This window comes from Sus scrofa, chromosome 12 (genome assembly GCF_000003025.6).
Source record: "Sus scrofa isolate TJ Tabasco breed Duroc chromosome 12, Sscrofa11.1, whole genome shotgun sequence".
In the NCBI taxonomy this organism is placed as follows: Eukaryota; Metazoa; Chordata; class Mammalia; order Artiodactyla; family Suidae; genus Sus; species Sus scrofa.
The window spans coordinates 33,150,434-33,177,696 of record NC_010454.4 but is presented as its reverse complement, the minus strand read 5'-3'; the positions used below and the strand labels follow the sequence as shown (position 1 = coordinate 33,177,696).

The 27,263-nt window shown below is 41.3% G+C and overlaps 1 protein-coding gene across 3 annotated transcripts in view; it reads right to left on the bottom strand.

Moving 5' to 3' along the window:
- Positions 5,285 to 27,263, bottom strand: part of DGKE (diacylglycerol kinase epsilon) — a 30,974-nt gene continuing 8,995 nt past the window's right edge. Inside the window, exons 3-12 of one of the 3 annotated variants that reach the window (XM_005656963.3) lie at positions 23,750 to 23,909; positions 21,645 to 21,764; positions 18,922 to 19,065; positions 18,522 to 18,679; positions 17,561 to 17,612; positions 16,135 to 16,248; positions 14,748 to 14,819; positions 12,113 to 12,240; positions 11,228 to 11,339; positions 5,285 to 10,846 (exon numbers count right to left, since the gene is read on the bottom strand). In XM_005656963.3, the coding sequence (XP_005657020.2) occupies positions 10,667 to 10,846; positions 11,228 to 11,339; positions 12,113 to 12,240; positions 14,748 to 14,819; positions 16,135 to 16,248; positions 17,561 to 17,612; positions 18,522 to 18,679; positions 18,922 to 19,065; positions 21,645 to 21,764; positions 23,750 to 23,909 (1,240 nt within the window). In that variant the 3' untranslated portion in view covers positions 5,285 to 10,666. Of the gene's footprint in view, positions 10,847 to 11,227; positions 11,340 to 12,112; positions 12,241 to 14,735; positions 14,820 to 16,134; positions 16,249 to 17,560; positions 17,613 to 18,521; positions 18,680 to 18,921; positions 19,066 to 21,644; positions 21,765 to 23,749; positions 23,910 to 27,263 lie in introns of those variants that run through there. The other 2 variants (XM_013989941.2, NM_001167645.1) reach the window with 2 other exon arrangements.

The window sequence follows — 27,263 nt, the reverse complement described above, 5'->3', positions numbered from 1 at the left end:
GCATATGGAGCAGGCTAGGGGTCGAATCAGAACTGTAGCCGCCGGTCTACGCCAGAGCCACAGCAACGAGGGATCCGAGCCATGTCTGCGACCTACACCACAGCTCACGGCAACACTGGATCCTTAACCCACTGAGCAAGGGCAGGGATCGAACCCGCAACCTCATGGTTCCTAGTTGGATTCATCAACCACTGCACCACGATGGGAACTCCATTATTTTTAAGATTATTTATTTTTTTGGCCCTGCCCACAGCATAAGTTGTTCCTGGACCAGGGATCAAATCCTAGCCACAGCAGTGATCCATAACTGCTAGGCCACCAGGGAACTCCTCTCTCGTGGGTGTTTAATCTTTCCCTTTCCATTACGTGGTCCCTTTCCCCCGTGCTGCCAAACCGATTATGCCACTGTATTTCTTTCTCTTTTTTCCTGCTTTTTCGGGCTGCACCCAAGGCATATGAAAGTTCCCAGGCTAGGGGTCCAGTCAGAGCTGCAGTCTACACCACAGCCATAGCAACGCAGGATCCAACACCTGGGACCTACACTTCAGCTTGCAGCAACACTGGATGCTTAACCTACTGAGTGAGGCCAGGGATCGAACCGCCATCCTCATGGATACTAATTAGATTAATTTTCGCTGTGCCAAGATGGGAACTCCCCCCATTTGCATACTTTCTTACCGCTCTTGAAATAATAGATCCTTACTCGTCTTATCTCTCCCTCCTGTTTCGTTTGTTCAGAGTCTGTTGCCATTACCTGAGTCATGGTTACAAGTTTTGGTATCAGATACTAAAGGTCACTGCTCCTCTCACTGAATTAAAGCAAACCTCCTGCAACATGTTAGTCAGAGTTTGTTTCTAAGGAACAGAAACTCACTACAGCTGGGCCCCCTCCTTTTCCAAAGGAAATAAGCATGGTATTTATTTATCTGTTTGTCTGCCACGCCCATGGCATACGGAAGTTCCCAGGACAGGGACTGACCCCTTGGCCTGAGCAGCACAGCCTGAGTTGCTACAGTGACAACTCTAGGCCCTTAACCTGCTAGGCCACCAGGCAACTCTATAAGCATGTTATTTAAAGCAATATTTCTAAAATCATCCCTGGTGAAAAATCAAGTATTCTGTTGTTTGTTTCTTTTTTCTTTTTTCTTTTCTTTTTTTTTTTTTTTTTTTTTTTTTTTGTCTTTTTAGGGCCACACCTGTGGCATGTGGTGGTTCCCAGGCTGGGGATCTTATCAGAGCTGTAGCTGCTGGCCTATGCCACAGTCACAGCCACGCCAGATCCGAGCTGCCTCTGCGACCTACACCTCAGGTCACAGCAATTCCAGATCTGTAACCCACTGAGCAAGGCCAGGGCTCGAACCCGCAACCTCATGGTTCCTAGTCAGATTCGTTTCCGCTGTGCCATGATGGGGACTCCTGTTTCTTTCTTTTTTAAAAATGTCCTATACATTGTAAAAATGAACAGGTGGAAACCTCAATCAAATAGAAGACAAGAAGAGACCCTGAGAATATAGCAGAGCCCAACAGGAAGAAGAGAGTCCTCTTCTTCCCCAGCAAGGGCTCGGCCAATGGAAAGTCCTGGACTCTTTGTTTACATAATCCTCCCAACTTCCTCCCCCCCCCATATATATTTTTCCTTTAGGGCACACTAGCGGCAGGCAGAACTTCCCCGGGCCCGGGATGGAACCCACATTGCAGTTGCGCCCTATGCCACAGCTGCAGCAATGCTGGATCCTTAATCTGCTGTGCCTTAAGGGAACCTCCATCCTTTCCCCGCTGTGAAAGTCTTCCTCCCTTGCTGTGCAGATGCCCGTGGCTCGCCCTGGTGGCAGACCACGAATTGCCATTCTCTACTGAGCTCGGATAAACCCGTCTTTGTTGGAGAAATAACTGGCTGTTTGTTTTAAATCAACGGCATCATGTAGCAACATTTTTATAAAATATAGTAAAGAGAAAAATGACATAAAAAGACATACAAAATACCAGCCACATTTTTATGATGATTAGAGCCAATAGTCACCTGTCAGAAATAGCTACACAGTTTCTAAGCTTTTACTCTGTTTCTGCAATTTTGTCCTGGTGGATGGCAAGAAAACTCAGTGGGCCAAACGAGGAGGACAGATTTCGAGCTTACCAAAGCATTTTGTAGAGTTCCCGTCAGGGCTCAGTGTTTAATGAATCCAACCAGCATCCATGAGGACGTGGGTTCCATCCCTGGCCTCGTTCAGTGGGTTAGGGATCCGGCATTGCCATGAGTTGTGGTGTAGGTCGCAGAAGCGGCTGGAATCCAGTGTTGCTGTGGCTGTGGTGGCTGCTACAGCTCCAATTCATCCCCTAGCCTGGGAACCTCCATATGCCTTGGGTGCAGCCCCCCCCCAAAAAAAAGCATTTTGTGAAGACAAAGTCAGTGGAGAATCCGACTGCTTGCTGGTTTATGAATGGGCTCTCTGGGTCCAATTAGCTACAAGGGAGGAATGATCACATGATCTAGATGTGGCTGTAGGGATGGGCAACTTTTATCTTCTTGGTTCTTCAGCTGGCTTACTCATTAAATCGATATAAGACAGATTAACGGGGAACAACAAAATTACATACATTTGGGAGCCCCATAAAGATGGAAGCTCCACAGGGCAGCCAGGAGAGTGAAGCTTATGTAACATCCTAAGGAAAAGGGTACAAAGGGGAAGAAGGCCGAGACGTTTGGGAAATAAAAGTTGCCTGTTATGCGGATGCATTTCTTAGGTGTGTCTGATGTTAGCTCTTCCTGGCACAGGCCCCTTTCCAGTGTAAATGTAGGCAATTGAGGGGGAAGGAAAGAACGTTCCTGAATCTACTGGGTTTTTGACCACCTTTAGCCCGAGCTAAAACTCAAGCCAACGTGGCTTTTTGGGGGTGACAAACTCTGCTTCAGTTCATGGCCCTTTGGCACTTGGATGGGGCATGAGATGTTCAAAGACAGGTTCCAGGAGCACCCAGCCCAGCTGTTTGCTGGGGCTGCTCTTGGAGACTGCTCGGCAACTTCATTTATTCTAAGACTGCTTGGTGCTCCCCTATGCTAGACTCTGGAAGCTAAGCTAAGAATAATGCTCTGCTAATTTAGTGTTCTATTAAAAGATTTTTTTTTTTTTTTTTTTTTTTTTTTTTTTGCTTTTTAGGGCCACATCCGTAGCTTATGGGAGTTCCTAGGCTATTCAGATCGGAGCTACAGCTGCCAGCCTACATCACAGCCACAGCAATGCCAGATCTGAGCCGCATCTGTGACCTACACCACAGCTCATGGCAATGCCAGATCCTTAACCCACGAGTGCTGCCAGGGATGGAACCCGCATCCTCATGGATCCTAGTTATGTTCATTAACCGCTGAACCACAAAGGGAACTCCCAGAATTTTCAGCATACCCCAATACTCATTAATTTGAATGTTCAGATGACCAAGGTAAGCAACCTGTCCTCGAGAAGCCCACAGGGCACACAGCTTTCTTCAAGACGGATTTACTTTGCCTAGTAACAAAGGCAAAGATGTTTGGGAAATAAAAGTTGCCTGTTATGCGGATACATTTCTTAGGTATATCTGATGATTAAAATGCCATTTCCATTTCCTAGTCCTGAAACTACTCCCCCCCAATTAAATCTCTATTTATAGGCACGTGTAACACTTTCTGCTCCTCAAGATCTCTGAATTCCTTCCACATATCTCACCAGTTTCTTTGTGTGGGGAGGACTTTTTGGGGCTGTATCATTCTAGTGTAGCATTCTGAGTGCCCAGCACAATGACATGTCTGCCTGTATTCAACCTTGTTTTTATTCTGTTGGTGGTAGGCGTGTTGATGATGTTTAGCATCAGGGATGAGGACCTGGGAGCAACATCCAGCCCCGAGTTACTAATCTGTAAAATGGAATTCATAACATCTGCCTCACAAAGTTGTAGATGATGAGACAAAAATAAAAGCATCTAGCACAATACTCAAGCGCCCAATAAATGTGTGTTAAAGCTGCTTAAGAAGTCAAAACGTGGAACTGTCAGGGGCTATTTTGTTACTAGAGAGCTTTCCTTTGTGAACTTCTCTAAGTACTACTGCCAAACGTGGAAACTCAGGTTTAAAATGACTGACCAAGAGGGAGTTCCCGTCGTGGCTCAGTGGAAAGGAATCTGACTAGCGTCCATGAGGATGCAGGTTCGATCTTTGGCCTCGATCAGTGGGTTAAGGATCCAGAGTTGCTGTGAGCTGTGGTGTAGGTCACAGACTCGGCTCAGACCCTGCGTTGCTGTGGCTGTGGCATAGGCCAGTGGCTATAGCTCCAATTTGACCCTTTGCCTGGGAACCTCCATACGTCGCAGGTGCTGCACTAAAAAGACAAACAAACAAATAAAATGATTGACCAAGAAAAGGTGCATTATGCTTGGCATTACGTTTGGAAAAAAAAAAGGCAGGCAAATGAGCAATGAATTTTAAATTGTTTCAAAACATTTGTGAAAATGGAATTCTGAGCAAAGAGGACATAGTGAAGGTGGACCACAGAATCTCCTTCTTCTAATACCTAGTGGAATGAATAAAAAAAAATGTTATTTGCCACCTGATGTCTTGTGAAATCCAGATCACAGTTGTCATACCATAAAGCTTTATAAACATTCAAATGGGAGGAAATTTCTGCTAAATGTGGGAGGACTGCACCTTTCCCTCCCACCCTCATCATCATACAAGCTGGTGCGAGACTACATGCAGGTAATTAGCTGCCAACCCTTATTCTGAAATGCGGTTAATAGAAAAGTCCGCGTTGCTGTCTTCTCTTTACGATGAGTTTTGGGCTTACCAGGCCTGCTCCCCTGTGGTCAAGTGCTCCAGTTTGCCCCGCCCCCATCATTCCCACCTTCCCCATCGGACTCCTTCCTCGAAGCATTCGTGTGTGCAACCTCTATGCTGGCACACTTCCCACTTGTATAAAGAACGTCTCTGGGGCTCAGGCAGAACAAGAAATGTGCCTAATGTTAAACAGTGGCAGAGACTGGGTTTTCAACCTAGATATTTCAAATAAATTTTCTACTCGTTCCACTGCACCAACTGAAAAGGAGATGGATTCACCTCATTTAATTGGTTCGCTTTACTCCTCTGTCTCCTCTGTCACGAACTGGTCTATAAGTATATCTCCTTGCCTTCCCCATGTATTGACCCAGAATTGCCACAGACGGGAGTGATGTTTGTCCTGCTGGAGACCGAGGACTGTCTTCTATGAAACTAACTCAGAGCAGTTTTCTTAGTGTGTCAAAACATAACCCAGGACTGTACTTTTCAAGTGCTGCACTTTAAATTTTATTTAAAAAACAAGCAAACATCTTCAACATGTCAAATGCTTTAATTCACATTTCTCTGTCTGTAGCACTGAACACAGCAATACAGACCCAATACAGCAAAAGCAATTAACACAAGGTAATTAGTGATAGGGACATAGTACTGTGGCCAGCAGAGAGAAGGTGCACGTGGCCAGCTGGCTGCTTGAGTGGAGCCATCACGTGTATTCTTGACCCTGTGGGTTCCCAGAGCCCCTTTGGTCAGTGCACCTGCAAGCGATCAGGGCCACGGATCTGGCTGCTCTAAACGTGCATAAGACAGAACTAAAATCAGAGTACTGATTTATCTGTAGGGCTCATTCAAGCCCATCACATCTGAGAGAAAGACAGTTGGCTGAGCCCAAGTGAGTGATGAGAACAAATCTTCTTATGAGCCATGATCACCCAACTATACAAGGTGCCCTTCCTTACCCCAAAATTTGCTCAGAGAGCTCTATCTCCTCATCCAATCAGGATGCCCCCTTTGCTTGGACAATTTTAGAGGAACAAGGAGAGCAACCTAACTTTCCAGCTCTCTTTTCAATATTGTGTCATGAAAAAGTACCACACAGTGGTGACTGCCTAGATTACAGCCACCTTGTCAGGTGCCTTCAGCTGTGACACTTCCTTTAGTGGGGAAGTAGCCTGGGCATCTTTGCAGAGACCAAGGAAGTGTCCTATGTCTCATATCAGCAGTCCACTTAAACTTAGAGCTTCTATTTATGTATTGTTTTTGGCCATGCCTGTGGCACGAGGAAGTTTCTGGGCCAGGGACGGAACCCACATCACAGCAGCAACCCAAGCCACTACAGTGACAATGCTGGATCCTTAACCTACTGTGCCACAAGAGAACTCCAAACTTAAAGCTTCTAGATGACATTTTCTGCAGAAATTTCTGTAGATGACTAAGTTCACCATTTTAGTTAAGTTTTGCGACTTCTGTATTAGAGGGCAACATTTTTTGATTCTTTTCTCCAGAACCTAAGAATGCACTATTTTGAGATATGGCAGCCTCATGCACTGACCGCACAGTCAGGGCCATGGGGGTAAATGTGTGTGTAATTTACATAATAACCAAAATCAATTAACTACACAAACCATTTCCATACTTCACTAAAATTAGAAACACAAGGAACAGAAGCTGTCAGTGCTTTAACATTCAGCAGAATGCCTCAAAACTTGTGCAACAGCCAAGTGGACATATTCTAAGCAGCAACTGAGACATCCGAAATATTCTTTTTACAAAAAAAATGAGGTTTCTAAATATGTAAAAATCAGTAGAAAATTAACCCCGGTGACAGAGTCATTATAGTGGCTTCCGAACCCTTACTAAAAAATAGTGGATTTTTTTTTTTTTAAAGGAAGTGTATTATTTACTGAAATCTGATCTGAAGCTGCACACACCCTAGCCTGGGGAGAGGGCAGGAGCCCCCACGGGGGTCCACACCACTGGCCCTTGAAGCACTGCCTGTCCTCCAAGCCTCCATGAAGCATAAAAATCTGAGGCTACCAATATTTATGTAATAGAGTTCATCAATTTGGACAGGACAACAACACATTTTTCACAGAGTTCCTTTCCAAGACAGACTGGGGGGAAGAGGGCAATTAGTGGAGTAAAGAAAAACAGATTTAAGAATATCCAATTAAACTCAAATTTCCTGCATGGTATCTACATGGCAAAAGCCCTGGGTGTGAGGGCACAGAAGCCCTACGTGAGGTACAGAACGGTAAACTTTAAAATTTCAGTGTACATCAGAAGCACCTGAGGCACCTGCTAATGAAACCAGAGATGCCTACATCCCATCTCCAGAGACCCCGATTCATGAAGTCGAGGGCTGGCTGTTGGGTTTAGGCATCCACACTGTCAACCCAGCTCCCGAGGTGGTTCTGATGCTGCAGCCTGCAGATCACACTCTGAGAAATGGGAGATAGGCAGGCCTTCATGGGAAAATCAGAGACAGGCCGGGGCTTACTTTTAAAAAGCAAAACCAAAACAACCTCCTCTGCCTTGTTGCTGAGAATACACTTTCATTCGGATTGGGATAGAGTGGCAACACTCTTTTTTCTCTTCAAAATTCTAGACCTTTTTTTCATAAATCTCCCTACATTCCATTGTCCCAAATCAGGTAGAATAAAAAAAAAAGCCTGAATATAAAGTGCTGGTTCTTGTTTCAATAATATCATTTTGAGGGAAAAAAATCACACAACACTATCATCCATTGACCTTTCTGGCTGAACAAATACAAATTATGTATTCGGATCCACGTGAACCTGTAAATTAATATCACCTTTAAAGTTTTCTAGTTAGTGCAAATTTAAAATTCTGTAATATACATTAAATATAATTTTGCTTCATATTACAAATGCACACTATTTTTCTTTTGACATGCTGGTAAGTATTCATTTTTACAGCGCAAAAAGGATTGTTTACAATTTCTGAATCACAGTAAATTTTCCAACTCTAAGTAGGCAAACATATTCCAAAAAGCAAATACTACATGTTTTTGACACACCCTAAAAAATAAAAATAAATAATTCTGACTATAAAATTTTTATAAACATTAGCTACATTAAGGATTCACAGCTACTTGTTGCAGAAAACCTAAAACACATTTAAGATCATATAATCTTACCATTAGACAACTTGTATTCAGAAGCACAAGTTGGTCTGATTTCTATAAAACATAATAAAGCACTGAAAATTATCGCCATCTACTTATGGGATCCATAAGAGCTGCCAGGTATTCGGTATTTAAGCTATTAAGTTTGCGAGGAGTTAGGAATGTATAGGACATAAAAGACGAGAGAAATCTGAAAATAGACACGGAACCATGCTTTACCTATTTCTTCCTGAGAATGTAGAAATTGTTATTTTTAAAAAATCAAGACAGTTTGAAATGCAAGAGAAAAATCCTGTGACAAAAATCATTTTTTTTGTAAAGTGTGGAATCCCTGGTAAGGTCAACAATTGCTACCCTAATATATAACTTGCAAACACAAGCCCTGTAAATTGTACTTATGAAACAAGGCACATTTATTTGAAATGCTGGGTAAATGTGCCAAAAAAGTTAAGTGAGTTTTTCTAAAATAAGACAGCACGATTATGATATGGTATTCTGAAAGAACTTTCCCAAATAAAAATTAAGTCAGAATGAGTGAATAAGGTAACAGAAAAATTTCATGAAATGTCAGGTAGGGGAAAAACTTTCATGGATTATGACAATTGAAAAACCAATTTTTAAAAAAATTACTGAGGACGGTATACATAAAAGCCTATTCTAAATCCAATGGAACATTATGGTTAGTGTCCAGGTTTACCAATTAAAAAAATTATGAGTTATTTTGATTATTTTAATTCTGATACTCCAAACTATTTACCGTGATTCTATAATTAGCACTATGAATTACACATAAAATACAGCTCGAAGAAAAGTGAATTTAACCATACTTGTAAAATGTGACATCTCTGACAATTCTGACCATGAATTAAAAAATGAAACTCATTATATGCAAAACATGATCAGCCCGTGAAAGATATCTACACACTTTCCCACCACCTGCAGCAGGTAACCTACTGTGAAAGGTGCACGAATAAGGTAAAAACGGCTTTGCTCACAAAATCTTTCATGACTAGAATTTAGCTGCTTCCCCTGAGATCTGTAAGAGGTTAATTTAAGCAAAGGAAAAGCATTCTGTATAATGGATTGACTACTGTATATACTACCTAGTTGTTCCTTCAATACATGGCCTGGGGTTGAAGTGACTGAAATCTAAATTTCTGGCAAATCATAACAGATGACAGATTCGTAACGGCTCCTTAAAGGAAGCTAATGGAGTCTTCGGGGGATACATTCTAATCTTTCAGAGATTAATGCCACAAAAGACCATCCAGCCCACAAATGGGTCATCTGTCCTAGAAACACCAGGCTGGAGGCCCCCTGGGGTGGCCTAACTGCGTAGTGGGGAGTGGGTGCCGTGGGAATAGGTTCGGGGAGCAACAGAGGAGCACCCTCTGGTTGCTAACCTGCCAACCACCAGACCGGCTCCCAAATGAAACAACGCCAGCTTTCAGCTATCCAAGAGCAGTTGCCCAGTGCTTTCATTTCCCTGTTTTTAAAAATATTGAGGAGGACTTCTGAGACTATCTAGGTAATACATCTGTCAGGAGAATTAAACTACGGTTTTAATAGTTACTTAGTCAACAGGCTACACTTCTATCTGGTTGCGAGTAGCAGAATTTCAGTGAGCAAGACATTAAATAAAGCAATATATTATAAACACTAAACACACGTATACCACAATGCAGAAAATAAATAAGTAAAAAAAATATAGCTCTCATTTTAAAATAAATATGATAGAAACGTTTCAGCAGAGGATCCTGTCCACTCCCCCGAAGGGAAATTCTATTAAGTACTTTGGATATAAAAAACTAGTATAGTTCAAAATACTACAAGACCACTACATTTTAAAAACTTACCAATGCTGAACTTTTTTAGGCAATTAACGTGACTAGAAAAATTTTCTTGAGTACATTTTTTTTTTTTTTTGAATTGTTGACTCTGCCCTTTTAATCCAAAACGAAGCCGGTAAACTGTCCAGCTCAAAACTTGTAACTTTCAACCCAAAGTGCTCTAAATGTTAATTTTTACAATTCACCCTATGCGGTCCTCTATGGAGATCTACAGAATATGCTGAGTTTCACCTCCATGCATTAACAGAGTTAACCAAACAACATCTGGGGGTCTGAAAATGCTCCGAAAATAAAACTTAAAATAACAAATTTCAGCGTTGTCTTTCTTTTACATTTCCCCTCTTAGGGCTTCTCAGAAATCGGTGTTATGGATCCACTAGGGGCTGGGCCGGAGGAACCGTAGAGGCGTGCTGCAGGAGGATGTTCAGCAAGAACCAGCTGGTCTGACAGCGGACATCTCCTTTCAAAAAAGCCGGTAATTGTTCAAATATTACCATGTGGCCACATCGTGAATTAGAATGGAGATGATTTTCCCACCCTCGTCTTGCTGGAGGTACACGTCCATCAACTGTGAGGTTCAAGACTAAGGAACAGAGTGCACACTTGAGTGGGCCCACTCTCTTCATGGAACATCCCGTGACGTTTAAAAGTTAATGCTCTAAGATCACAGCGTTTGCTGAAAAAAAGACCAAGGCATTTGTAAATAAGCAGAGTCCGGCTGTTTTTGGAATGCGATGTACACACATGCATACCCTTTGTACTACGGAGGAAATGAAGACTGAACTGGTCGACAGGGAAGTTCTATTTCGGAGGAATGTGTTATCTACTCATTTGCGAGACCTCATGCTAAGTTCTCGTTTCCTCCTCCATCTACTCGGCTTCCTTGGCGTCCTCGGGATCTGAAGTGCTAGAGGCGTCATCATCCGTTTGCTCTCCAGAGAAATACAACATCAGCGCGTGAGTCTTATGGGTTATGGTGACAGTGCAGGGCCCTTGGGCCCAAGGCTCCCCGTCTACCTGCATTGGCATCATCGAGCATTTCAAGATCAGCTAGAATCAGGGAACAAATAATCAGAAAACGTCAGTCCCCCAAAAAGTTCAGGAAAAAAAATCTTCCTTAATAACATCCAGCATCCCTTAACCCTTCTCAGGGATATTTTTTTAGCATTTCATTCTTAGAAAATTAATCTGAATGTATCTTTATTCCTTGATTGTTAAAGGATTCTTTTTCACTAAGAGCTTAATTTCTTCGACTGGATGGAGGGCTGTATTTCCTGTTTCTTCCGCATCCCACTCAGCCCTGCTGGAGGGTGATCAACAGCCTGGGTTGTAAACCCCTGTTTAAGACAAGCTATAGCATGTGTATTTACGTCTACACATCAATGGCTTCTAAATGGACAAGTGAGTCCACTGCAGCAGTATTGCACCTACCCGAACTGTATGTGCTTGTCCTATTCGAAAAGGATTCGCCAGTTTCACTTGAATCTGAGCACAGTGGAAAGACCCATATACTCCAACAACTTCCAATAAGCCATCATCATGCCTAAAATTGGACCAAGGAAATATGGATGATGTGATGCAATAAAATAAAATCAGTCACATTAGGACAATTACCTTTTCCTTTTTTTTTTTTTTTTTTTTTAGGGCCACACCCACGGCATATGGAGGTTCCAGCTAGGGGTCTAATCGAGCTGTAGCCCCCAGCCTTCTCCAGAGCCACAGCAACGTGGGATCCGAGCTGCATCTGCGACCTACACCACAGCTCACGCAACGCCGGATCCTTAACCCACTGAGCGAGGCCAGGGATTGAACCAGCAACCTCATGGTTCCTAGTTGGATGTGTTTCCACTGCACCATGACGGGAACTCCAGGACAATTACTTTTTAACACAAGTGGACCATCAGCTTACTAAATATTGATATTAACAAGACAGACAAAAAAGAAAATGTGAGGGGAAAAATGTTACATGTTTATAAAGAACAACAGACTGCTTTAAAAAGAAAAGTGATGGAGTTCTCATCGTGGCTCAGTGGTTAATAAACCCAACTAGCATCCATGAGGACTCGGGTTCGGCCCTGCCCTTGCTCAGTGGGTTAAAGGATCCCGCATTGCCGTGAGCTGTGGTGTAGGTGGCAGACGTGGCTCAGATCCCACATTGCTGTGGCTGTGGTGTAGGTCAGCAGCTACAGCTCCCATTCCACCCCTAGCCTGGGAACCTCCATGTGCCTTGGGTGAGGCCCTAAAAGAGACAAAAAGAAAATAAATAAATAAATAAATAAATAGTGACACGAAAGAACAGATTGCAAATGGACATGCCTGGCTAGAGGGTAGGTCTCGTCGCCCATCCCTTCCCACAGTCTGCAGCCACCGCCCCAGTAGCCGATGTTCAGGACAATAATACCTTCCAGGTTCGGCAGCTCTACTCGCTCACCGTCCAGCTCTAGCTTCAGAGAAACACACGCAGTGAGTTACTACAGGGCACGCTATTTGCAGTCACATCTGCTTAGATCCCCATCCGTTTTCATACATACAAGAAGACTACTTCCTACCCCTCCCTCCAGGTAATCTGGCCTTTCCCACCTATTCAATGTTTATTATAGTACAAGAATTGCAACAAGTGAATTGTTTTAACCAAAGTCATCAAAGACATCCTTTCTGCCAAGCCCAATTATTTTTTTCAGGCCTTATCTTACTTTCGGTTTTAGTGTCAACTGACAAGGCTGACCCCCCTCTTTTCCTGAAATAGTCTCTTCTTTTGCTTTCTGGAACCCGACTTCTCATGATGTTCCTCCTCAGTCCCTACTGAGAGCTCCCCATCCTGCATAACCACGTCCAGGCTCCTTTTTCTTCTCAAACAATACACTCTAGATTGAAATCTGAGCCACATCTATCGTGTTAATTGCCATCCCTGTGCCGACAGCTCTGTTGTGCTGGTCCAGGAGAGTAAATTGGGCTAGATCCGAACACTCCCAACTGCCTGTGGCACCTACAGCTCCCATGCACAGAACCGAGTTGAGCATCTTCTCTGCAATCTACTTTCCCGGTAGGAACAGCACTCTCCAACCCCCTGTGGCCTAGCCAGAAACCTGGGAATTATCTTTGACTTCTGTGCCTATACCCTCCATATCCAGTTAACCACTAAAAACACCTGACTCCACTTCTAAGCCCATCCCTCTCCATTATCCTGACAGCACCCTAGCCCAGCATCCCATCAATTTCTCAAGCTTTCCTCTCCTCTTATGTATCCTTCACAGATCAGTTAGAGAGACACCTATCCCCTTATTATAACCTTCAATTGCTTGACTCAGTGGTCATGGTGAAATCCAAGTTCCTTAACACAGGAGCTCCTCTTGTGATTTGGCCTCTGTCCATCTCTCCAGCCTCAGCTTCTGTCACCTTCTCTCCTGTGGCTCTGCGCCAGCTTAAACACACTCAAATAAGCTATGTCCTCTCTTGCCTCTGGGCCTTTGCACATGCTCTTCTTTGCCTAGAATAATTTCCACCTCTTTCTTCATTTAGCCAAGTTTTATTTAATTTTCAGATTCCGGTTTATCACTTCTTCCAGAAAGACTTCCTCATCAAGTCACTTTCCCTAGACAGCTTCTCTGGCCGCTGGGTCATGTACTGCTCTTATTTATTCCTCTAAGACTGAATATTTTCCTTAATGTATCAATTCTCATGCCACACTGCAACATGGTTTAAATGTCTTTCTTCTCTCTAGGTTATAAACTAGTGAGAGCGAGGGGTTTGCCACTGTATCTCCAGTACCTAGAGCACTGTCTGGCATTTTGAAGGTAGTTTCACAAGTAATTTTTCTATAAATAAACTATTAGATCAAAAAAAAAAAAAGGGTGCTTCCTTGAAAGCTTCACTCTACCCATGATATCAAAGCATAGGAAAAAGGAAATATGATAAAGCAGAAGACTACTTTTTTAATGGAAATTCTTGCCATTTGTTTGTGCCGTGGCAGCAGAGGCTGTGTGTGAGCCCAGCGTCTGCCTGGAGAGCAGCTCTCCTTCGTGTGGGTACAGTCAGGCTCCCCTCTTTCTGCTCATTTTTTACTCTTTTCCCAAGTTGTTTATTGTTTGGCTCTTCCTTTTTTCATTTTACTGGTTCTAGGTTTCTCCGTATTAGTGTCTTTGTGGTTGCTATCAACCATTACAGACTCTTTTTAGAAGCAAGCAATGAATGCATACAAAACGTTGCCATATTACATCAGAAACGTTGTAGCAATAAGCAGCCATGAATGTCCTATCTTTACTACTCAGACATTTCGATTCTGCCTTAAGACGTCAGAGTGATACATCACAGCCATAAGAGGAATTCCACTTCAGGCTTAAACTTCCTCTGATGGATGTGGCACTGTGTTAGATAATGTCTCACTGCTCATCGTGTATGAATGGACATGGTTCAGCCTAAGAGTTAAACAGACCCTGGAATAACATAAACCCGGGTTCAAATCCTGGTTACTTGTGTACTTTGTGACAGTTGTGAATCTGGGCAAGTTATTTAATTTCAAAGTTTGTTTTTTCTTTCTTTCTTTTTTTTTTAGTTTCTAGGGCTGCACCCATGGCATATGGATGTTCCCAGTCTAGGGGCTGAACTGGAGCTGCAGCTGCCAACCTATGCCACAGGTACAGCAATGAGGGATCCTTAATCCACTGAGTGGGGCCAGGGATTGAACCCACCCTCATGGATACTAGTTGGGCTCATAACCTGCTAAGCCATAACGGGAACTCCTCAAAACAATTTTCTGCATGATAGGATTATAAAAGTTGCAGCTTTACAGTTGTGGTGAGAATTTAGTGGGAAAATGTGTATTAAACACTTAGCAAAGTGCTTGGCACACAACAAATACTCCATATGTGTTAGTAAAATATGTTGATAGAAAATTCATCATTTTGTTAAAAAAAGTTCATAGCGGAGACCACCTAAAACTTTAAAAGCTTACCTCAACTTTTTTATTCAAATCTTTACATTCTTGCACTAAACAATCTTTGGTTCCATAAAATAAGTAAACAGCCTATGAGAAATGGACAGAAAATATGATATAAAGGCAATTTAACAAGACCCATAAGCAAGAGAAAGACACTGAACTGAAGCTTCCCGACGTGACCGTTGAGTTGTATTTCCAGAGTGGACGAGGTACTGACGGGAGAAGGGGCACCATTACTTCTGAGTTTAATTACCCCATTTTTTTTTCAGGGGAATGTAGGATGTGGTGGTTTGTACTTAAGTGGTATTGTCCTCCAATTTATCCCCAAAGCTACATTTTATAACTTTATATCATATTAAAATTAGAAAATTCCACCTTTTCTAGTACTTCAGATTACTTAATGAAAGAAATACAGATAAATCTAGCAAACATTTTATTTTATTTATTTATTTACTTTTTGCCTTTTAGAGCCGCGTGTGCGGCATATGGAAGTTCCAGGCTAGGGGTCGAATTGGAGCTACGGCTGCTGGCCTACGCCACAGCCACAGCGAGTCGGGATCAGAGCTGCATCTGCTCACAGCCCACGGCAATGATGGATCCTTAACCCACTGAGAGAGGTCAGGGACCGAACCTACATCCTCATGGATACTAGTCAGGTTTGTTCTGCTGAGCCACAATGGGAACTCCTGGCAAACATTTTATAGTCACTTTTGAATATGGAAAGGTTGATGGAAGCACTGAGATGTTAATTACCAACAATAAGCAGCAATACTTGTTGCCTTAGTAATTCTATTAACAAATGGGAGCTATTTGTAAATTTGAGATATTTGTAAAACAGACGCAGGAACAAAATTGTTTTGCATCTATTTTTCACATCCTGTTGCTCAATCACAGGAAGTCATTAAAAAAATTCCAAGGCAAAAATTCCACCGAAGGAATTAATTATACTAGAAACCAGAGCAATGGTCTCAGTTAAAACTGTGGTAAACACACTGCTCCTTTTCTTAACCTCATCTGCCTTTTTGAGTTTTTTCAAGTCAATGGAATCTATTTTTCCATTAATAATTTCACCAAAAATTTATCCTGCCTAAATTTTCTTTCCCATTCTAGTTGCCATTTGAGTAAGATAAGCTATCATATATTCCTTTTAGTTTCATTCTAAGCAGAATATGCTGTAAAACATTCCAACTTTGAATTAAAGAATTTTTATCACAGTTTATAAAGTACTTTAAAAAATACACTAAGGATCTAATTTGATAGTTTTACACAAAACAGAGCAGGTAAATGTTTTTCTAAGTTAGTTCTATCTCAATCTACTGGAAAGAATGCTAGATGTAATTGAACTTTTGATTTTTACTGTACCTTTAGTGATAAGCAGGAAATGTTATTTTATCCAACACACCTTATTAAGAATTCTGCTAGAAAACAGAGATGGTGCCTTCTCACGATGAGCGTGAAAATTGAGGGCCATGAGAGCATCCGGTCCAACAGAAAAATAGTTGTTCATTGTGAATTCCTGTGGAAAAGGGTCAGAATAAACAAGATTATGCTTCTAGCCCAGCCTGTGCCATATATTAAATATAAACCTTAGTGTTTATGACAATACTTTCTGCATTTACTTTTCATAGAGCTGCTTTATGCTGTCCAGTGAAGTTTCCAGAAATAAACTTTTAGTTCAAAGAACGATCCTACAGATAGAAATTTCACTTTCCATTCCTGGTTAATATGCTACATCTAAATGGCTCTACTTTGCACCCAGGCTTCCTGCTCCCGTGTTCCCACTACATGTGATTTTTTTCCTTCCATCACAACTCTTGGGTTCTCAGCCTCTTCAGGCTATTGGTCCCCTCTTAGTTCATCTAACTTCTCATTCCAGCTTGGATTCCTCAATCTAGCTCCACTCAGTCTTCTTCCTGAGCAATAAGCTTGAATTTCTGACTTTTTATTCAGTTGTCCACAGATTCAAGGTTGACATATCCAAAATCTAACTCATTTTCTTCTTGAAACTATTTTTCTTATCTTGGTAATGTCATCTCCATACTTCCCATCATAAAAACTAGAAATCTGGGAGTAACGTGTGTTTTCTTGCTTCCCCTAATCCCAATCAGCTGCCTAGTCTCGATCAATTCTTCCTCAAAAATGTCTTTGAATTGTCCTGTAGTGCTGGCTTCAAAGTTTTTCTTCATACTACCTCCAGAGCATCCTTTTAAAAATACATATCCACCAGCTCTGTATTATTTGCTGCTATTATTATTTTTTTGTCTTTCTAGGGCTGCGCCTGTGGCATATGGAGGTTCCCAGGCTAGGGGCTGAATCGGAGCTGTAGCTGCCGGGCTACGCCACAGCCACAGCCATGCCGGATCCTAGCTGTGTCTGCAGATCCTAGCTGTGTCTGCAAACTGCACCACAGCTCATGGCAACGCTGGATCCTTTAATCCACTGAGCAAGGCCAGGGATTGATCCTGCATCCTCATAGACGCTAGTGAGATTCGTTTCCACTGAGCCACGACGGGAACTCCTATTTGCTATTTACTAACCATGGTGCACATCCTCTAGTCTCTATCTAGCCTTTATCTTCTCTCCCTGGAAAGTCTTTCATTCCTTTGTCTGTGATCTAGATTGCATTTACTCTTTAAGGACCAACTCCAGTCACTTCCCCTGAAGTCTTTCCAGTCTGATACCAGGTTGGAACCAGGAACACCTTCGGATAACCAGCCCCTGGAGATAATTATCTTGTCGCCGTCCCACCACAGAACCGCACCTTGTACAATGGAAGCGCTCCATCGTGTCTGCTGAAACCACTCACAACTGCGGCCCTAAATACATACCTTGGGTTTCCTTAAGTTGTAGTATCCTTTATTTGTTACTTGAACTTTCCATCTAAAAAACAGAAGTTAAAAAAAAAAAAAACACAGTAATTATTACCAAATTAACTGCCAATTAACTATAATTATTACAAGTCAACTCTGGAGCCTGGTAGATGAGATTCTTCTATTAAAATAGCATTTGGAGGAGTTCCCGTTGTGGCTCAGTGGTTAACGAATCCGACTAGGAACCTTGAGGTTGCGGGTTGATCCCCGGTCTTGCTCAGTGGGTGAAGGATCTGGCATTGCCATGAGCCCTGGTGTAGGTCACAGATGCGGCTTGGATCCTGCGTTGCTGTGGCTGTGGCGTAGGCCAGCAGCTACAGCTCCGATTCGACCCCTAGCCTGGGAACCTTCATATGCCGGAGGTGCAGCCCTAGAAAAGACCAAGAAAAAAAAAAAAGACATTTGGAGAAATAAGCAAATTTAAAGAAATGTGTATATGAGTATGTAAATTTATTACCTCAGTCCTTATATAGCAACAAAATATATAGCAACAAGATAAAACACCAGCACCCATGTATAAGTACAACTAACAGTCTTTTAATTTTTGCTCTCTTTTTTTTTGGTCTTTTTAGGAACACACCCGCAGCATATGGAAGGTCCCAGGCTACGGGTGGATCGGAGCTGTAGCTGCCGGCCTACACCACAGCCACAGCAACACCAGATCCAAGCCACGTCTGTGACCTACACTGCAGCTCATGGCAACGCAGGATCCTTAACTACTGAGTGAGGCCCGGGAGCGAACCTGCATCCTCAAGGATGCTGGTCAGATTTGCTTCTGCTGAGCCATGATGGGAACTCCTAACACAGTCTTCACATTTAAATTACATTTAACTTTATGACTACACAAGTCTTCATTTATAATCCAAACAATATTCCCAAAGCTCAAGAAATCCACTTTTGGGGGGGAAGTACAACTCACCTGTCTAGTTTAATTCCATCTGCTTCCATCACATTTCTTAAGACTTGTGCCACTGGGATTTCTCCTGCATAACCTGTACCCCAACCCAAGGTATTGGATAGATCGTTGCCTGTTCCCAGAGGCAAGACTGCAACTTGTGGAATGTATTTCTCTTGTCCCTATAATACAGAAGCTATATTTCAGATTTTTCTCTTCGGACTATTTTTAGGGTAATAATATTCGGTAAAATTTAAAGCCCAAAGCAATAAAGATACAAATATTATAATAACTGCTCTATCATGATATTCAAAATTGGCAATGTTTCCCACTATTCTGCTTAATAAAAAATATAACCAGGAATACTGTACAACTGTGTTGGAAGGGCTTCTATGAAAGGCAAATAGGTCCTCAAGACGGATACCTTAATCTTCATTTCATCAACTGCATCCAGGACCCAGCCCACCGTCCCATCTCCTCCGCAAACAAGTACTCGAGCTGAGTGAAAGGGAAGAAGAGTACAAAGCTGTAGCGCTTTGATGGGGGGAGTTTTAGTTACATCAAAAACCTAGGAGTGAAACAAAAGGAAAAAGTGTATTTTTATTAAACACTGTCATCCATCCATGAGGAAAATTTCCTTCTTTTTTTTTTTTTTTTTTTTTTTTTTTTGCTATTTTGGCCTCCCGCATATGAGTTCCAGCCAGGGTCGAATCGAGCTGTACCACCCTACGCCAGAGCACACAACGTGGATCCGAGCGAGTCTGCACCTACACCACAGCTCACGCACGCGATCGTTAACCACTGAGCAAGGCAGGACGAACCGCACCTCATGTTCCTAGTCGATCGTTAACCACTGCGCCACCATGGGAACTCCGAAAATTTCCTTCTTAAAGAAATGCTTAAATAACTTTACTCGCTATGATGCATTTATCTTTATCAATATGCCAGGCACTCTGCCAGACTCGTTATATTCACAGTGACTCATCCCAACCCCAACCCTACAAAGCATGAGAAATCCTCATTCTAGTGACCAGGAAATGAAGGCACAGGAGGTTAAATAACTTGCCTTTGCTTCCCCAGATAATGAAGTGGTGATACACATATTCGATTCTAGAGTCTAGCTACTACACAATACTGCCTCCTTCCTGTTCACATCAAACCAGGCGGTGCTAAATTCACCTTTAATTATATTTTATGATGGATTAAAAAAATCCATTACTAGTGTAAGGTACTATAAATTTCTGGAAAATAATTTTGCAATATGCATAAAATGACATAAGGATGAAAGGATCTTTGATACCTATAATTCTACAAATGATCTAGGAAAATATTTCCAAAGATGAAAATACTCCATGTGTAAAGATATTCAGTGTGGCATTATTTATAATTGTACAACCTTAGAGACAAACTCAAGCTCCGACAGAAGGAGACTGTTGATTCCATTTGGTGATTTTTTTTTTTTTTTTTTTGCCTTTTCTTGAGCCACTCCCACGGCATATGGAGGTTCCCAGGCTAGGGGTCTAATCGGAGCTGTAGCCACCGGCCCACGCCAGAGCCACAGCAACACGGGATCCGAGCTGCATCTGCGACCCACACCACAGCTCACAGCAATGCAGGATCCTTAACTCACTGAGCAAGGCCAGGGACTGAACCTGCAACCTCATGGTTCCTCGTCGGATTCATTAACCACTGTGCCACGACGGGAACTCCATTTGGTGATTTCTTAGTCATTACATCATAATTATGAGGACTATGTCGCAACATGGGAAAACACAATTTTAGGTTAAAAAAAAAAGCAGAATACCAACTCGTATCTAGATTACTGTTAGAGTAATGCTAATACGTAAATGCATAGACAATTCATGGAAAAAACATGCAGCAATAAAAACAACTTATTTGTTTGTATTGTGTAGAGATACTGCAGGTGATTTTCTCTTCCCTATTAAAATTATTTTTATAGTTTCCTTAAGTTGTGTAATGTTGAAGGGCAACTTACAAATTAGAAAGAAAAAAGTTACTGCATTTATCATTAGTTGCACAGTGGGTTGCTTAGTTTTTCAAAGTGGAAGCTGCTAGCATGTAAGCTCAACCTTTTTTCTTTTTTTTTTTTTTGTCTTTTTAGGGCTGCACCCAGGTAACATGGAGGTTCCCAAGCTAGGGGTTGAATCAGAGCTGTAGCCACTGGCCTATACTTCAGCCATAGACATGCCAGATCAAGCTGTGTCTGTGACCTACACCACAGCTCACAGCAATGCTGGATCCTTAACCCACTAAGCGAGGTCAGGGATCGAACCTGCGTCCTCATGGATGCTAGTTAGATTCATTTCCGATGAGCCACAACGGGAACTTTCCTGTAAATTCAGTCTTAATGGTGTGTCTTTTATTCTGACATTTAAAGTTGAGGTGTCATCTACATACAATGAAATGCACCCATTTTAAGTGAACAACTAAATGACTTTGAGTAAGCTTACTCAGTTGTAAGCTCACTCCCACTATCAATCAGTTTAGAACATTTTTGCTGCTCCAGTAAGATCCTCCAGTGCCTCCCAACTACCAGCCTAGAGTTAGGCCACTGATCAACTCTGTTTCTATAGATTTACACTTTTTGAACAGGTTATATAAATGGAATCATACAATATGGATCCTCTGCATTGGGCTTCTTTCACTCAGTGTGTTTTTGAAGTTCATTAATTATGGTACGCAGGTATGTAGCAGTAGTTCCTTCCTTTTCATCACTGAATATTCTGTTTGTATGGGTACATCACCTTTCGTTTTATCCAGACGGATGGACAGTGGGCTGTTATGAATAATGCCGCTACGAACATTTGTATAAAAGTCTTTGTGGGATATACGTTTCGCTTCCTTTGGGTGGACTCTTAGAAATGCTAGGTGGTATGGTAAATTTGTATTTGCTTTGTAAGAAACTGCCCGAGTGTTTTCTAAAGTGTTGCATCATTTTCCATCCCCGCCATGAGAACCCCTCTTTCTTCACATCTTCGAATGGCTTGATACGTTCATAATTCTTCTTCTGCTTCCCTAATCAGGTGATTACTGGTTTCAAGCATTAATAATCATTATGATTCAAGGAAAATGTAACACTAAAAATGAAAAGATTAATACAGAAAGGAAGGTTTTCCCTTTCGTTACCTGGACTGGATTTAGGAGGATCCTAAATTCTCCCAGCAGTCCTTCTCCCATGTTAGTTCCACTACGAGAGTTGGCCAGGACTATTAAGGGAGTCCACTGCTTTCCAAGCTTAGAGGCTAGCTGAAAAAGGAACGTGAGGGAAAAGCGCTTAATATCGCAAAGACGGTAAGCAACAAGTTCTGCATTTCTCAGTGACGGCTAGGCTGTAAATCTGCTGAGAGAAAAACAACTATCCCAATCAATACAACATGAAAGTCAAAGAAGTCTAAGAATGGACAGGGTCCTTAGAGATGAACTCATTTGCCTTCTGCTTAATACATACTTTTCTTCTACATTGCTCTAGACGAAGTCATCCAGCATACACTTCTCCCATGTGAGTACACGGAAGAAGAAACTCACTAAACAAGGCAGCCTATTCCACTGCTAAATCAAATCCTTAGAAAGTTCTGACTTAAATTGAGTTAAAATTTGTCTTTTAAGGAGTTCCCGTCATGGCTCGGTATTAACGAATCCGACTAGAAACCATAAGGTGGCGGGTTTGATCCCCAGCCTTGCTCAGTGGGTTAAGGATCCAGCGTTGCTGTGAGCTGTGGTGTAGGTTGCAGACACGGCTCGGATCCCGCATTGCTGTAGCTCTGGCGTAGGCTGGTGGCTGCGGCTCCGATTAGACCCCTGGCCTGGGAATCTCCATATGCTGTGGGAGCGCCCCTAGAAATGGCAAAAAGACCAAAAAAAAAATTGTCTTTTAATAACTTTCATTGTTTCACTTTTGATTCCTGAAGCAAGGACTAATTTCAATTGTTCTTCTGTACAACTGCTGCGCTCAAAAACCTAAAGCATTAGCTCTCTCATTAGTCTTGTCTCCTAGACAATATATTTCACCTTTCATAGAACAGACATTGATTTTCTTTGATCTCTTACAACTGACTGCTCTTTTCTGGATATATTCTATTTTCAAGCTTTTTTTTTTTTTTTGAATGGAATAGTCAGAAATAGACGAAAGAATCCAGATTTCTTCAAAGGCCAAAGAAAAATGAAATGAATGTTTCTCTAATTTAAGCACTTCTTTCCTTTCCCCTTCTCCTTGTGAATGGAAACATTAATGATGTTCCATGGTTTTACTTGGTGATTCTCATCCCTGTGATCTCAGATTACATTCAGATACATCAAGGGTTGGGCATTAAAAAAATAAATATCACAATACTATTAATGTTTTTAAATTTTAAAATGCCTCTTTTGCAGGAATACTGACAAAGATGATATTTAGATAGAAAATCCTGGAGTTGGGTTCTGAATCCAACTGCAGCAGCTTAGGCCACTACAGAGGTGTGGGTGTGATCCCCAGCCTGGCACAGTGGGTTAAAGGATCTGGTATTGCTGCAGCTGTGATATAGGTCTCAGCTATGGCTTGGAGTCAGCCCCTGGCCTGGGAACTTCCATAAGAAGATATAAAATCCTGATTTGGAAAAAACACAATTTATTTTAGAACAAAGCAGTTCAACTACTTTGGCATATTCAAGTAGATAATAAGTGTAAATTTAGTTATTCCCTCCTTAAGAGCTACATAAAAACTGAAAGATAATGTTTATTTCAATTTTCACACACATACATACTGCAAAGTGCTGTCAATAGCTTTAATGTTCACCATTATTTGTGGGAGCATCTAATGAGCAATATAAACATATCTCTCAAAATGCTTTTAGAACAGTGTGTGAGGAAAATCTGTTTTCATTGACAATAATCATGAATCCCCAATCTGGCTGTTCACTAGAATCATGTGAAGACTTTAAAAAAATACAGATTCCTGAGACTAACACCTAGATCTACTAAACCAAACGTGGTGATGGAGGTGGGCTCAGGAGTCTGTATTTTTAAAAAGCTTCTTAAATGACCTGGATGCAGGCAGTGGTTTAGGCACCACCAACACCACATTCCAATTTCCCTTCAGACATTAAAGAACTCAAGAGCCCAAATCTGTGGCACATCTCTAGGAAGTGCACATGGTTAGCCATGCTTACCTTAGTGATTCTCCCCCCAACACACACAGCTGTTTTCACACACTTTTTGGAAATCAATCAATATGAGGAAAAATAAACTCTGCTTACCATTGCATAATCTGTTTTTTTGTCTTTACGCATCTGATTAATACAGGTTAAATAACTTGGTGGAATGATGAGGTTTCTGAATTCTCCAAAATCACACTTTTCATTCCTTAAGCTGCTTTTCATGCACTCATCATGCACTGTTTTCTGACACCAAATGCACCTGAGGGAAGGAAGATATAAAGACAAATATTAGCTTTAAACCATTATCTTACTTACTGCAAACCAATCATTACTGTCAAAAAGAAAATTAAAACAGTAATTTCATCACCAATGAGCATAAACTCTGGTAAATAAAAGATTTATAATTGTATCTGTGCACTGAAAATAGAGCAATAAAGTTGAACATTTGGCAGATTCATTTAACAGTGGTTCTTACAGTGTGATCTGGGGAAGATCCCTTCAGGGAGCCTCTGAGGCTAAATTTTTTTTTTTTTCTTTTTTGCCACACAGGCAGTATGTGGGAATTCCTGGGCCAGGGATCGAACCTATACCACACAGAGGCAACCAGAGCCACACTGGTGAGAATGCAGGAGCCTCAGCCCTTTAGGCCAGCAGAGAATGCCCTGAGGTTAAAATGATTTAAATGACAAAGTAATGTTATTTCACCTTTGTACTCTCAAAAGTGTACAGTGGAGTTTTCTGGAAGCTATGTGATATGTCCTAAATCAACAGACTGAATGCAGCAGCAGACAGGAGACTCTAGCTGACTTCCACGTCAAAGAAAAGTACCAAAAATGTAAAACTATGTCAATCTTTTACGTTGTCACTTATTTTCATAAAACATTTGACCATTATTGTTATTTTAGAAATGATTATTTAAACAATTTCTCAGTTGTAAGTTACGATATGGTAAATATTAGTAGATATAATCCACATAAACAAAAGATGGTCTAAAACAAGGGGTTTGTGTCTTATTTGTTTGTGCTTTGGTTGGAACAGTTTGTGAGGCCTAAAGGCCTTGCTGCTTAAATGCCCCACTGGCCTTGGTCCTTGAAGCACTCTTCAGGGTCAGTTAAAAAACCTGATTTATAGCCATCTGTGAGCACTGTAGCAAATACAGGAAAATAGTCATTTTCTTTTTGTTTCCCTTTTATGGCCACATCCAGGGCATATGGAAGTTCCTGGGCCAAGGACTGAATCTGAGCTGCAGCTCTACTTATGCTGCACCTGCAGCAACACTGAATCCTTTAACCCACTGCGCTGGGCTGGCATCAAACCTGCACCTCTGTGGCGATCAGAGTCGTTGCAGTTGGATTCTTAACCCACTGCACCATAGTTAATTTCTTTTTTTTTTTTTTATTTTTTTGTCTTTTTGCTATTTCTTTAGGCCGCTCCCGCGGCATATGGAGGTTCCCAGGCTAGGGGTCGAATCAGAGCTAAAGCCACCGGCCTACGCCAGAGCCACAGCAACACAGGATCCGAGCCGCGTCTGCAACCTACACCACAGCTCACAGCAACGCCGGATCGTTAACCCACTGAGCAAAGGCAGGGACAGAACCCGCAACCTCATGGTTCCTAGTCGGATTCGTTAACCACTGTGCCACGACGGAACTCCAATTTCTTTTTCTTAAATATGATTTTTATTTTTTCCATTATAGCTGGTTTACAGTATTCTGTCAATTTTCCACTGCACAGCAAGGTGACCCAGCGACATGTACATGTATATATTCTTTTTTCTCACTTTATCAGGCTCCATCACAAGTGACCAGACATAGTTCCCAGTGCTATACAGCAGGATCCCATTGTTTATCCATTCCAAAGCAATAGTTTGCATCTGTTAACGCCAAATTCCCAGTCCATCCCACTTCCTCCCCCTCCCCCATAGTCAATTTCTTAATGACAGTTAATATAGACTAACTTTTATGTTTGCACCTGAAGTACAGAGACATTTATGTTTGACTCTATGTTTGAATGCATTTGTGAAACAAGTAGAAAATAGTGCTAGTAAAGGTCAGGAGTTTCTATTATTAATCTGCTAAGTACTTAATCCACTCACAGATAAAGCAGATCTGAGGATACAGACAAAAGCAGGCCAACAGAAAACAATGGTCATAATTAAATAAATAAAATTGAAGAAAAGCGGATAAACACTCCTTCATCCCAAGGCTAACTCTCTTGGACTTCTATTTTAAGGTTGTTTTTTTCCCAGTAGGATGCTCAGATTTGTCAAGAAATTACTGCTATTTACTCAGGAGTCCTATATACTGCTGAAATCCAAATTATCTGTGTGATCTGTTAAAGGGAAGACTGTAAAATTACTTGCATGATAAACTTGCTTTCAACCTAAGCTTGAGGAACACTAGGTTGCTTGTGCAGCCAAAATATACCACCTCCATGTACTGCTCTACTATTAATTTAAAATAGTGTATTATTGTTGAAAATAATCTGAATTATTGAAAATAATTTCACAATTTTTTCCTCTGGGAAGGAAGAACGTTTACTTTTTTTTTGTTGTTGTTGTTGCACTTGCAGCATATGGAAGTTCCTGGCCAGAGATGGCATCTGAGCCACAGCTACAAGCTCTGCCACAGCTGCAGTGATGCAGGATCCTTAACCCGCTGCAGGTGGGATGCGGATCGAACCTGGCGCATCAGCAGCTACCTGAGCTTCTGCAGAGATAAGGCTGGATCCTTAACCTGCTGTGCCACAGCAGGAACTCCATAATGTTCACATTTTACTCTGTTCTTTTGTATTGCTTGAGTTTCTAAATAGCAGAATATATTCATGAACTACATGCATAAATTTTTAAAACTGTATTTTAAGTAAGATTATATTGGCTTATTTTGAGAATTTAGGAAATGTGGAAAAGCATAAAAGTCATCCAGAGATACTCTTCTTGATATGTTTACGCTCAGTTTTATAGTCTATTTTTTTTTTTTTTTTTTTTTTTTTTTAGGTTAAGGATACATCTGGACAGTACTTTTCTTTGGAAATTGTATCATGAATTCTGTCCTATGCCATTAAGGACTTTTTAAAAAAACATGGTTTGTAAAGAATGTATAATATCACATCATATGGATATGCCATAATTTATTTAAACCCACCCTTTGAAAAACCACTTAGACAGTTTCTCTAAGTATAAAAAACATGATGCACAACCTTAAATATAAATGACATTATTTTCCTGGAATCTAAGGAGTGACTGAACCAAAAGGCGTGTGTTTTCCTAAGGTTCTTGAGATGTCTGTCCAGTAGGCCTGATAACCAGCATGTGAAAAAGTGTCGGTCACATTTAACACTTGCTAGTACTGCTGATTAGTACTTAAGACACCTTTCCTGGATACTTTGATGACAGAAAGATATTTTGTTGTTTTAATTTGGAGGTCTTTGATCACTAGGTGAAGCTGAATAGTTTTCTGCCTTCTGTGAGTTAACTTGTACTCATCTTTTGCTAGGTTTTAATAACTGCATACACTTTTTATTTATTTAGGATATCAACCGCTTTTTTCCCATTTTATTATTATTATTATTAAAGTATAGCTGATTTAGAATGTTTTATCAAGTTCTGTTGTAC